Genomic DNA, 11,694 nt, shown 5'->3' with positions numbered 1-11,694 from the left:
TCATAGGCATCGTTGTGTTTACTTGGTATCTGAAGAATAAACCCGAAAATTATAGCTAATATGCAGTCTATGCCCGACTGCATGCATATATTTCTATCGTAGCCTGGCTGTAGAACAATTCGAGTAGATAGGTGGTGATGAACTGACCACACTCAAGGAACATGTTCAACACTTCCTCATCACCCAGTATATATTTTCAAAAAAAAAAAAAAAAGAAAGAAAGAAAAAAAAGCCTCTCTGTTGTTATCATTTCAACAAGTCTGTCGCATCATCGATCTTCTCCTTAATGATATCTCGCCATTTCTGTAGCATAAGAAGATCCATGAGTTAGCAACGATTCGTCCCAGACTAACCAAGTATTAAGCCCAAAAAAAAATAAAGGAAAGGGAAAGAGAGAAGGTGGAGGGAAGGCAAACCTCTGCATTATTCACATCTCCGTCCTCGAAACTCTCCACTAGACCCGGAAACGTCGCTCCAGAGTATCCAGTCCACCGGCCAGGAGCAAATATGACGTGCTTAAACCAGTTCCTGCCATCCAGGCCACTAGAGTACAAGAATTTCCGCTCAATTAATTTATACTTGTCGTTGGCCGCGCGGATTTTGAAGTACAGGACGATTTTCTTCCAGTACTGCCACCATGGAAAGTCATCCTTCAGATGGGCGGTCAGCGAGGAAGTATAGGCATCAAATTCGGTTGCGGCATCGTGGAAGCTGGCCATAGCTTCTTCAAGGGGTTGGAAGTTGAATGGTGGGACCGCAGACTTCGCAGCTACTCGCTTGACGGAATCGAGGTAGTGGTGTAACGAAACAGCGTAATCGGTGGCATTGAGGGCAACGACGGGGCTTTCAGAAAGATAGGCGGCCATCAGAGCCCATACTTTGGTCATGGCAACGTGGTAATGCCAACCTGGGTCTCCAAAGCGTTCCATCCAGTCGAAACTATCGTAGTTGGAGTGATAGTGATAAACGGGGTCATTTTTACCCCCCGCAAATGACATGTCAATGCTGGCAACGCCGGCAAAATCTTGGAATGCAGTAAAGTCGCTACCGCTACCCATGGGATCCACGTCCTTGTCCCAAACGTCCCGAATCGTTTGCCCTTTGACAGTTTGATTTGGGGATAAAACGAGGCCTGTGGCTTCAAACAGTGCTTTGTGCAAAAGTGGGCTAGCGGCGGCTTTGAAATTGGGACCCGTGGTTGCAACATCCAGGTTCAGGTATACGACGTTCGCTTTAGAGAGCCAGGACAGATTCTCTTCTACCCATTCCGTGGAGCCAATGAGCCCATACTCTTCACCGTCCCAGCTAGCAAAAACAATTGTTCGTAAAGGTTTCCAGCCGGCTTTTAGAGCTTCTCCTAAACTACGGATGACTTCATTGAGAGCAGCGGACCCGCTGTTTGGATCCCCTGCACCACCTGCAATCCATGCATCGCGGTGATTGCCCATGATGATAACTTCATCCGGGATGGTGCCAGGGATAGTACCAATAACATTCCACAGAGGCGTTGTCACATAATCCTGTTCATTATAAAGATTAAGAACAAGATTCTCTGGAGATGGACCGATATTGTATTTTACCCCTTTATGCGAAAGGCCACCTCCTTGCCAGCGTTCATTAAAGTCTTTGGCAGCCGGTCCATGTCCATTGAGGGCCTTTAGCAGGGGTATAGCTTCTTCATACGAGAGTGGCAGTGATGGAATCGAGGGGATATAATCATATGGATCCACGCGATGACAGCCTGGTTTGGAAGGGTAACCTGGAGTGGTAGGGTCGCCGGGGAGTTGACCTAGGAAGGTATGTCAGCCCAGTTAACGGAAGATCTATGGCAATGGAAATGCCATACTTAAGAAATTGACACTGCCTCTTTGCACGGCACTTGGATTTCGAGCAGGACCATCGGGATAGGCTTTGTATCCATTTTCCTCTGTGATTTCTCCGTCTTCTTGAGGATCAGAGTAAATAACCACGCCAACCATACCCAACTCCTGGGCACGCTTGACCTTGAGGCCCCGAAAACCGCCTCCATATTTTGCCAATGCGATTTTGCCTTCAAGACTGACATTCGCCTTGACGAGGTCCTCGAAATCCCAGAATGTACCATAGTTGACATATACATACTGGGCCGTGACATTTCCGCTAGCAGAGTAGCCGTGAAAGGTAGGAATGCGGTTATTCAGGCCACTAGTAGAGTCGTCATCCAAAACATCTTCCTCCAGTGACGCTTCAAACTTAACCTTGGAGTGTTCTCCCTCTTTCTCGATCAAGGCCAGTCTATGGTCAACGGGATAATTGATATAGACATCGTACGAAACAAGGCTTGTCTTTGGAAGCCCAAATCCATCCCACTGCTCTTTCGTCCACAGGGCTTGGCTGAAATTCTTCCCGGCCAAGTGCGGCCCGGAGGTATAATATTGGCTCCATTCTCTAATCTTCTTCTCGGTGGGAACCGTTTGCAGTATCTCCTGCAGCGCTTTGTATGAAATCCCCTCGCTTTGTGGCCAGTCTTTATGCGGGAGTGGGTGAGCCCCGGGTACATAATCCCAAAGCGAGCCGTGTTCACGTGGGAGAAGGGCGAATGGGAGAAGGAACAAGATGACCCCGACGACGAGGATCGAACCAAGGCAACAGGTACATGTCCGACGAAGGCGTGAATGGGGATATCGTGGAGGTGGCCGGGACACCCGAACGATCAGGAGCGGGGTTCTCTCGGAGAGTGGCATTGTGCCGTCTGCTTTCTCCTCCATCTCACCGATTAAACCAGGCTTGAAGGAGCCATGGGCGTTTTTGAGAGTATCTTAACGTCAGCATGCAAACGGGTCTGGTTAACTTAGTCATCCCCAGAATACGAGCGGAGAGTTGACTTTTGCGGCGCTTCGGTGGTTCTCCACAAGCTTAACACGAAATTCCGGCCAGGTCACGGAGTATGTACCTCCAGACACGGAATTCTATCGCCACAGGCGACAATTATCATTCCAAAATTCGCTTGGGCTTTCTCCTTCATCAACTGGTTGGCCATCAAGACATGTTTAGCGCATGCTTAGGTTGGGAGTGAAATATCAACGCGACTTGGAAGCTTTAATGGCTTTGTTCACGGTCAAACGATGTCCGGTACTCCATACCTACACCTCGCAATGATTGCAAATGAGTTACTACAATTTGAACAAGAGTTACCATAGGGCCTTAGTTGAGAGCCTTAATGGTCGCTTGGCTTCATAAATTCCTTCCAGTGCCAAACTTCTTCAGGATCTCAGCCCCCGTCTAGCCAAAATTCTTAAGAAAATGTGCTACCTGATGAAGCACCAAGGCTTACTGGGAGAAAGTATTCCGTAGTGATTTGGGGATCGAACCCTCTCCCAGTACGAACTCCGGAGTACGGAGTCCAGAGTAAACATCAACTTTGATCAGCACTGAAAAACATGACAAGAGTTCATTCCAAGTTAAAATATCCCTCGTTGAACTGAACCTCTGTTCCTCATATATACGCAGTACATCGGCTTGGAGCAATCATATTCACCAAAATAAACACAGCCACGCTGAAAATAGCAGGGTCTAGATATAAATTGAAATTGGAGAAGAACTGACCATGGCTTCTCTCCTTTTCTGCAATCGAATATCCCCCTTTCTACGTCGAGAACCAGGAAACTTACATGAGGTATACATTAAAGTCTACCACGCTCATCTTTGTCAGTATAGGCTTGCTTTGATTGCTTTCTAGTCAATCCGCCGAGTCAGCGAGCCCTTTTTTTTTTCGACTGCAAATGCCATGGCGACAAAACAAACAAAACCGGACTGCACATGTACCCACAAAAAAAAGAGCAATGATTACGCCTCCTTGGTAGACGGCCGATAATCGGCATCCCCGCTAGGTGCCGCGGTTGCCGTTAAATTTTTGCTGAAGTCGAATACAGTAACCAAGTGGTTTTTGTGTGGAGAGAAAAAGCGTCAGAAGTGAGTGGCAGAGAAATCTGGTCGGGTATGCACCTGCGCACCACAAATTTGCTGATCAATCTTGGTTTTTAGAAAGAGAGAATGTAGAATTTTAAGTCGAAGGACTTAGCTGGCACGCTGTGATTAATCTTCCCCCGAAAACTTTCTCCTATGTAGGTCGATATGGACGAGGAACTGTCGGAGGAAATGGACTTAGGCGGCTCGGAGTACCGTTAATGTGACGCATTTCCCCTATTCCGGAGGGTTTACAATTTCATCCGAGGCGTCAACGGGTCTCGCGACTGCGCCAGTAGTTGCATCTCGAAGCACTGTCTCTTCTTTGCGTTCAGGAACATATGCGTACCTAGGCAATCTCGCCATCTTTTCCTCCGGGCTGATTCCACTATCAGAATAAACCAATCTCACAGACTTTGCTTTTTCCTTCTTCGCAGGCTTTCCTTCAGCCGCTTCTTCCGGCGCGGCAGTAGGGGTAGATCTCTGGGCCAACTCCTCAGCCCGCTTAGACTCTTCAGATATTAAGCGATCGACTACCGCTGCTGTTTCAGTGCCAGGCTCGGCGCCAGGGATATGAGGCGCGGGCGGCTGAACAGGCATTTGTCCATGGTGCATTTGCTGCATCTGCCATGAGTTAACTTGTGGTGCAGAAAAGCTAGGCCTCTGGGGGAGGCCAGGAGCTGCCGGTAGGCTTGGTGGTCGAGGGGGTATTGACGCTGCCTGTTGTGGCGGAGTGTGGGTCCTCATGTGTGCCGGCTGCTGCTGGAACGGCACAGGGGGAGTGGTAGAGACGACAGGGCTTTGTCCAGCCACTGCGGGTTGATATTGTGAGGGTGACATAGCGGAGGGTGAATATTGGCCAGTATATTGCTGTCCAACAACTGGGGGTTGCTGATACCCAGGTGAAGGGAATTCCGGTGGTTTCTGGAACGTCTGGGACGGTTGTTGATAAGCCGTAGCTTGGGCGGGTTGGCCACATTGCTGTGGGTAAGGGTACTGTTGAACAGAGCCATTCGGTGGATACTGCGGGGTTGCCTGTCAAGATAAGGCAAGAAAAAAGAAAAAAAAGACGTGAGAAATCGAACTTTATGAGGCAATAGAAGGGGGGAAAAAAAAGACATTCAATCGTAGACTTACAAATGAACTTCCAGTCTGCAATCCCTGATCGGTACTTACAGGCGTGGCACCTCCACTACTTGTGCCTGCAGCTTTCTCTGCCAGCTTCGCTTTATGCTCCGCCAGTCGCTTCTTCAATTCCGCCGCGCTTTCTAGTTTGGGTCTCTTGGACTGGGTGCCAGTCGAGGTTCCCGGTGCGGGATTCCCAGTCGCAGCACGCCGTTCCGCCTCAGCCTGATGGTACTGGGTTATAACGCGTTGGTTGTGAGCCTGTAAAACATCTTCCGGGACACCCTCCATCCCGAAAATCTCAATATCCAAACTCGAGCGGTTGGGAAGCGCATTGTCAACTGCGGATAGTTGCTCCTTGTGAACTTGACTCATATGCACGGATAAACCTGTTGAAAGATGGAGAGGGATCGATTAGAATACATTTCGTCTCTCTCTTTTTTTTTTTTCCTTTTTTTTTTTGGCGCGACTGGATAGCCTCTCTCGGCACGTATACGATGGGTTGGGAATATAAGAGAGAAAAGGATACTCACCTCCGGCGGTGTTCAGTCTCCTCCCGCATCTATCGCATTTGAAATGTTTTGCTTTCTGATGAGAAATGAGGATTTTAAGATCATCAAAGTCGCGTTCGCAATAGTAACACCAAGGGCGAGCGAGGAGTTCCTCGAGATCTGGGTGACCGCGCTTCTTCTTTCCCATGATGAGAGGGGCTTTTCCAAATAACACAGCAAGCAGGTATGATAGAAATTAGAGCAGCAGCTTTGGTCAGTGGCTGTCTATATTGTGTTCAGTGCGTTGTCCGTGATGAGCGTTGGCCAGGCAGGCGACCGGGCAAGTTTGATAAGGGTCGCTCACGTGATTCTGAGGCTCGCCTCAAGATCTCCTCGCAGCAGAAAGAAAGAGTCAGAAGAGCCAACTGGTTAGTTAAATTGTGAGCAGAAATCTCACGTCATCCAACAGCAAAACAAAGAAGAAAGAAAAATGTCATTGAATATTGTACACACATATCTCAGATAATCGGATGCATCTATCTTGACTCGAAATCGCCTTTCTCCAAACGTAATTATCAGTACACGGGCCCCCATCCCTCCCCCACAAAAAAGTCTCATCTTCCCGCATGCATCCTACCTAGCCGTAATGGAACAAACAGCATATACAGTGCAATATAAATATCCCCATGCACCCGCTAAAGCAGAATAGCCAGCAATAAAGAAGAAGCCTGTAACTTGACCGGTAAACACCCATTCCATCTCTTGAGCCCAAACACCGGTGTAGACCCGTTGCATCGAAAGAGACGTCAAGGGCAAGGGAAAATGAAAAAGAAAAAGAAAGGATATGAAGTAAAAGAGGTACAACGAAGTAAGAACTATTGTCCATTATGCATAGGTGTCGAGAACGGGGAATCGTCAACCCTCTTGACCTCTGGCAATCCCGATGGCGGTGCCATAACACCCATAGGCTGCATGGCGGGAATTGGAGCCGGAGAACGACTCTCTGAGGCTGCTTTCAATTTTGCAGCTGGTCGTCTGGTCTTCTTTGGAATCGGCGTCGATGCTCCTGTGGTAGCTTCCTCGCCTTCTGTCTCTGTCTTCCGTTTCCTTCCCGATGGAGCTCGCTGCGCAGCTTCAGCCGCAGCCGCTGCCTTATCAGCTTCGATCTGGGCCTTTGTCCTCTTCGGGTTTCGGGTTCGGCCTTCAGAGTTGAATTTGGCCCAGTGACGAATCATTGCTTCCGTTCTCTTTGGGTGCTTTGACATTTTGATTTTCTCCTGGTTCTTTGGGTCGAGGAGAGGATCATCGTATACCGTCGCAGGCGCTGGCGTTGACCTAGAGGTAGGGGTTGTCGCAGTTGTCCCAATGGCGGTTGGCGGAGCACTGGTAGGTGCAGCTCTGGCACGATTAGGTCCAAGAGCAGATGGCTTCGCCACCTGAGAGCGCGTTGTCTTCCCTCCGGATTGACCCTGCGTGCCCGATGTTCTTGTGCGGGCGCTGGATCGAGTCTTCCGTCTTGACCGGACGGTGTATGAAGATGGTGTTGCTGCTGCTTCGGGTGACTGCGTGCGGGTGGAAGGAGTTGGGCTGGATCTCTCAGTTAAAGCCTGAGAGGGCTCGCGTGTAGCAGGATGTCTAGAGCCGCCATACCGCGTAACCCTTTTCTGGCCGTTTCGTCCATTTTCTGTCTTGCCATTACTGTTGTTCTTGCGCTTGGGTTCCGGCGGAGGGAGTGGCCGTATTCTTGGCACGTATTCCACGCCATCCTTTACAACCATCTCCCAGCCATCAACGTTATACGGATCGGTAGCTGCGGCTGCCATCCTTTTCATCTGATCTGCGGTGGGTTTAAACCCACCTTGAAGAAAAGGGTTTTGAAGGCCAACTTTGCTCGGCCGAGAGTCATGCTTGTACCCGTATAACTTGGCCTCTTTCTTGTCCTCAAAGACCTCAAACTCTTCGGTCTTTCTCGGATCAGCTGTCTTCTTGAGTACCCGCCTGGTAGCCCATTTGGATAACTCGTCAACGGCCAGGTACTCGTCTTGCCAAACTTCGAGGGCTTTCGCGGCATTGGCGGTGATGGCATATAGTTCCTCAGTAGAATGCGAGTTGGGGTCTTTCAGGAGATCGACGTATATATCAGGATCTGTGATGGGTAAGAAATTGCCCGGAGCGGCTTGCTCGGTTTCATAAGGTTTGGGTCTATCGAAGCCGTCGAAAGATTTCTTCCACATCGACTCGAGGTCATCTTTCTCTCCATGATAGTCCTTCGTAAAGCTTCGCACGTCGTGGATCTTCCAGCCAAAGAGCATGCGTTCATCAACGCCCATAGCACCTTGGGAGTTACTGAGCTGCCTTGGTTGCCGTGTTTGATCAGACTCCTGGAGCATATTTTCGGCCACAGAAGTGTCTTCGCTGGCGATATGTTCAGAGTGACTTGTAACATCTGGATGGGCACTCTGCATGTGCAACTTAAGTGCCTTAGCGGGATCGTCTGGATTAGCTCTGAACTCCTCGGGGCACCACAGGCACTTTACTGTTGGGTGCGTATCAACAGTACTAAATTGCGTGGAAGAAGACGGAGGTCGAGAGGACTCATCGTAGTCCAGCTGTCGCCCGTGGAAGATGGGCGACGTCGGGATATCAACGCTGCTGGCACCCGCTTCACCGTCTTCCTGCCCCTGATGCGACATGGTGAGAGCTTATATCATCAATGTTGTCTGGGGGAGAAGTTAGCAGTCAATCTTTGCATGAGCCTGCGCCAAGGCGACTCAGTTCCGTTAGAAAGTAGGTGGGCACACCGGGGAAGCAATCTATATGAAAGACAAACAACAAAGAGTGGGAATGATACAAGAGAAATCATCAAGCACCATGGCAAGGTCAGTATTTTGGTTGCTTGTTCCATCAACAGAAGCCCGTTTACCCCAGGGTCGAGGAAGTAAAATTTGGCCAAGAGCGTAAGACCCAATGTGAAGCGAGAAAAAGCATAAGAAACGGAGTTTTACGACCAGAACAAAGAGATTCAAAGAGGATAGAGGGTTGTATAATTTGTCAGGCAATAAGAAGGCAGATTCTTACAAATTAAACTCCCACTTCAGAGTAGGTTAGGTCTGCCGTTCCCGTTGTGGATGTAGTATAGTTCCTGGGCAGAAGAAAATTGTTGTAAGGATGTAAGACTTTCCGCAAACTTCCCAGACAAAAGTTGGGCAGCCTGGATCGGCCGACAAGGTGGACGGAGCCGAAGAGGACCGGTTATACTTCACAAGAGAGTATGCTCAGTCTATATAAGACTGAGAGGGACGATGGATGAAGTAAGGAGAGAAGAAGAACAAAAAAAGGGAAAAAAAAAAAAAGAGGTGGTTGTGAAAAACAGATGTAACTAAGTATGGAGACGTATGCTGGAGTATACCCGGATGATCAAAGTTTTGGCAGATCTAGAGTTGGGTGGTGGCAAGAACAAGGTGGTTGTAGGGGAGAGAGAAGGGAAAAAGAGAGTTTGGTAGGTGGGAAGAGTCAGAGAAGCGATGGCAGAAAGGCAGAGGAAGACAGAGCTAATAACACATCTGAGACCATTGTTCTCAATTAATTCTTTGAGCGAAATGGGCGGTGTTGCAGTGTCATTATTGCAGGCAAGATGATGCCTGTGTTCGAAAGTCTCAATTTACTAGATAATCTGATTGTTGTCTCCAATCCGCCAAGTCAACTACGCAGCTCCGGCATGGCGATTGGCCAGCTGGATTTTTCCTCTCCCATCCACCCACCACGCGACGTGATTGGCCCCGGCGCAGTTGTGGTCCAGTCGAAAAGCGTCGTTGATGCAGGAGTTGCCGAGTTTAGTTGTAGTCAAACGAGGCTGCATGCGCTGGGCGGCGAGCGAGCGAGCGAGCGACGGTGTGCCATTTTCCACCCGCTCTCCAGGTCGATAGCCGCAAGTGCTCCCTGCGACACGATGCGATTGACCTGAAACCAGGTCTGTGGGCATAATCCTAAACCCGAGCTTGCCAAATCACCCGCTTCTTAACGTAGGGAGTTACTTAGTTACATAACATCTTATTGTGTAACTAGTTACCTCACTGGTTAGTACTAGCCATCCCATTCCTGAATACCCATCATCAGAACTCAACGCAGTTCAAACGGCCGTTCTCGACCCGTCCGTCATCTTTGAGTGACAGCGCTGGATGTTCGTCTACAGGAACCAGCGGCACCGTACTCCGTAGAACGCCCGGAGTTTGGTCACCGAGCTTAGCCAATGACGAGAGCCGGATACCTGGATGACGGCATCCATAACCTAATGCCGAAGTGTATTTTGCTTCTCAATGGTAGTAGCTTTTCGATCGAGGCGTTGTGCACTGTACTCAGGGACTTCCGTATCGAGAGAAAACGTCAAGCTGATCATCGAATTAATCCGCTAGACTCGAGATAGGCAGCGTCATTGTCCTTCCCGCGATCTGCAGTCCACGCGACATCCGGTAGTCGCAAATGCTGGGACATGTGTACCGTACGATGCGACCAGTTTTTCCCAAGTGGCGCCCAGCCGGGGTTGCGCACCAAATCTCTCTCAGAGTATCAAAGAATATTGTCGGCAGACAGCTAACTACTTGTCGGGCTTCTACATATTCAACCGGGAAACATTGCCAACAGTGCCAGCCATTGACATGATCTGTCGACGGTCAATCAACGGGGTTTCACGATCCTCGAACATATGTATATGTGGGCATAAATAAAATGTTGCAAAAAAAACGGGTGTAACCACAAAAGTCATTGGTCCACTCTCCGCCAGCCGACCAGTCTGAGCCACGGCGCTTCTTCTGCCTTTTTTAACTATTCATTTGTTCATCTCCCCGACATCCAATGCAACCAGGACGCGGCTCACGCAATTGTACGCAGCAGCAGTAGCTGTGATCTCCACAATCTCCTTCTCGCTGAACAAGCCTTTCATCTCCGCGAAAATTGCATCCGGCACCTTCACCGTCCTTGTCATGGCCTCCGTGTATCGAAACACCGCCGCTTGTTTCCGACTAAACAAAGCCCCAAGCTCGGCATCCGTAGGCGTCTTCGCGTCCTTGATCATCTCCATCATCCCTTCGGTAAAGCCCACTCCCGCCAAGAACGGCGCGTGATGCTTCCATTCAAACCATGCTTCGTTGAGCGTTGCGACTCGGCAGATGGTTATCTCGCGGATGTCGACCGGTAGCGAGGTTCGGGTTCGGATCGCGCCGAGGAAGGTGTTCCAGCCATCGGCGACAGGGAACGAATGGAGAAGAGCAAGGTCGAGAGGGAGTAGGCCGGCTTCACCTCGCCGATCAAGGACTCGTTGGAGGATGGCTTTTTCCTCGTCGTTGGATGTTTGAGGGGGGTTTGGTGCGTATGGGATCTTCATGGTTCTTGGGGAGAAGGGTGGGTGGGATTGCGGTATCTTCGGCGGGTTTGAGCTTTAATGCAAAATAAACTGTTTTTTGAACGAGTAGAGGAGTTGACCGTGCCTTCAATTAGGATTTGAATGTAGATTGAACCTATGAGCTATTTTCGAGTATATAGATATAGAGATCAGTAGAAACCAAAGAAAGATAATATACTGTCTGTCCCCTGTTCAGGCCTCCGCGGCAGGACTGGAACCCCGCGCCGGAACGTGTCCCGCATACTCCCTACACAGCGGAAATGCTCGGCAATTTTCCCGTGCATCGGCATGCAGTTTTGACCCACGGTTCGGCGTTTATTTTATGAGCGGAATTTTAAGATGGTTAAATCTCAGCTAACAATTCCTGTCAAATAGCTCAACATGCGCTTCTTCTACCTTGCATACGGGCTATCCAACGAAGCATTATACTGACACGCGCTCCAGCGTCAAGTTGGGATTCAGTCTTTTTGAACCTACGCGAGCCGAGCAGAGCAGAGGAGCCCAGGACACGCTCTGGCCTTAGCGTCGGTCTTTCGGTCCCGATATAATCTCTCAAACCTTTTGCAGAGACTTCGTGGGCACGAATCATAATCTCCGGTGCATGCTTGAAGCTCCAGCGCTTCCCCATCATAAGCCATAGAAGTTATCCCAAGGTACACCCAGGCCAGAGGCCTGGCCTAATTGTGTCCTGTGCCGGAATATAGAGCGAATCTGTGATGAACCTAGACATCTATG

At 49.5% G+C, this 11,694-nt stretch overlaps 4 protein-coding genes across 4 annotated transcripts; all 4 read right to left on the bottom strand.

The window, feature by feature from the left end:
- Window positions 1-54: 54 nt before the first annotated feature.
- Window positions 55-2,765, bottom strand: D8B26_003935 (uncharacterized protein). Its single transcript, XM_066124310.1, has 3 exons — window positions 1,847-2,765; window positions 417-1,789; window positions 55-303 (listed from the first exon to the last, which is right to left on the bottom strand). Exons 1-3 carry the CDS (start codon window positions 2,745-2,747, stop codon window positions 247-249), a joined length of 2,331 nt encoding a protein of 776 aa, XP_065980390.1. The 5' UTR covers window positions 2,748-2,765; the 3' UTR covers window positions 55-246.
- Window positions 2,766-3,446: 681 nt separating this feature from the next.
- On the bottom strand, window positions 3,447-5,818 carry D8B26_003934 (uncharacterized protein). Its single transcript, XM_066124309.1, has 4 exons — window positions 5,604-5,818; window positions 5,083-5,459; window positions 3,809-4,980; window positions 3,447-3,714 (listed from the first exon to the last, which is right to left on the bottom strand). The coding sequence occupies exons 1-3, from the start codon at window positions 5,767-5,769 to the stop codon at window positions 4,183-4,185; spliced, it is 1,341 nt and encodes a 446-aa protein (XP_065980389.1). The 5' UTR covers window positions 5,770-5,818; the 3' UTR covers window positions 3,447-3,714; window positions 3,809-4,182.
- Window positions 5,819-6,059: 241 nt separating this feature from the next.
- Window positions 6,060-8,254, bottom strand: D8B26_003933 (uncharacterized protein; the record flags this gene model as incomplete). Its single annotated transcript, XM_003071612.2, has 1 exon — window positions 6,060-8,254. The coding sequence occupies one exon, from the start codon at window positions 8,252-8,254 to the stop codon at window positions 6,437-6,439; it is 1,818 nt and encodes a 605-aa protein (XP_003071658.1). The 3' UTR covers window positions 6,060-6,436.
- A 1,817-nt stretch (window positions 8,255-10,071) lies between these two features.
- D8B26_003932 (uncharacterized protein) lies at window positions 10,072-11,086 on the bottom strand. The gene has a single exon (XM_003071613.2). The coding sequence runs from the start codon at window positions 10,939-10,941 to the stop codon at window positions 10,387-10,389; it is 555 nt and encodes a 184-aa protein (XP_003071659.2). The 5' UTR covers window positions 10,942-11,086; the 3' UTR covers window positions 10,072-10,386.
- Between the last annotated feature and the right edge of the window lie 608 nt (window positions 11,087-11,694).

Source organism: Coccidioides posadasii, chromosome 2 (assembly GCF_018416015.2).
Source record: "Coccidioides posadasii str. Silveira chromosome 2, complete sequence".
NCBI classification, from domain to species: domain Eukaryota; kingdom Fungi; phylum Ascomycota; class Eurotiomycetes; order Onygenales; family Onygenaceae; genus Coccidioides; species Coccidioides posadasii.
Note: the sequence above shows the minus strand (reverse complement) of the source record. Positions and strands in the feature narration are given on the sequence as shown.

Bases quoted from the DNA above. Each gene is read 5' to 3' on its own strand.
- D8B26_003935 (XM_066124310.1), bottom strand. From the start codon at position 2,747: ATGGAGGAGAAAGCAGACGGCACAATGCCACTCTCCGAGAGAACCCCG. The intron at 1,790-1,846 runs GTATGGCATTTC...ATACCTTCCTAG, and splicing joins AGGCAGTGTCAATTTCTTAA to GTCAACTCCCCGGCGACCCT. The intron at 304-416 runs GTTTGCCTTCCC...CTTATGCTACAG, and splicing joins GAGATGTGAATAATGCAGAG to AAATGGCGAGATATCATTAA.
- D8B26_003934 (XM_066124309.1), bottom strand. From the start codon at position 5,769: ATGGGAAAGAAGAAGCGCGGTCACCCAGATCTCGAGGAACTCCTCGCT. The intron at 5,460-5,603 runs GTGAGTATCCTT...ATCTTTCAACAG, and splicing joins GAGACTGAACACCGCCGGAG to GTTTATCCGTGCATATGAGT. The intron at 4,981-5,082 runs GTAAGTCTACGA...TTATCTTGACAG, and splicing joins TGCAGACTGGAAGTTCATTT to GCAACCCCGCAGTATCCACC.
- D8B26_003932 (XM_003071613.2), bottom strand. From the start codon at position 10,941: ATGAAGATCCCATACGCACCAAACCCCCCTCAAACATCCAACGACGAG.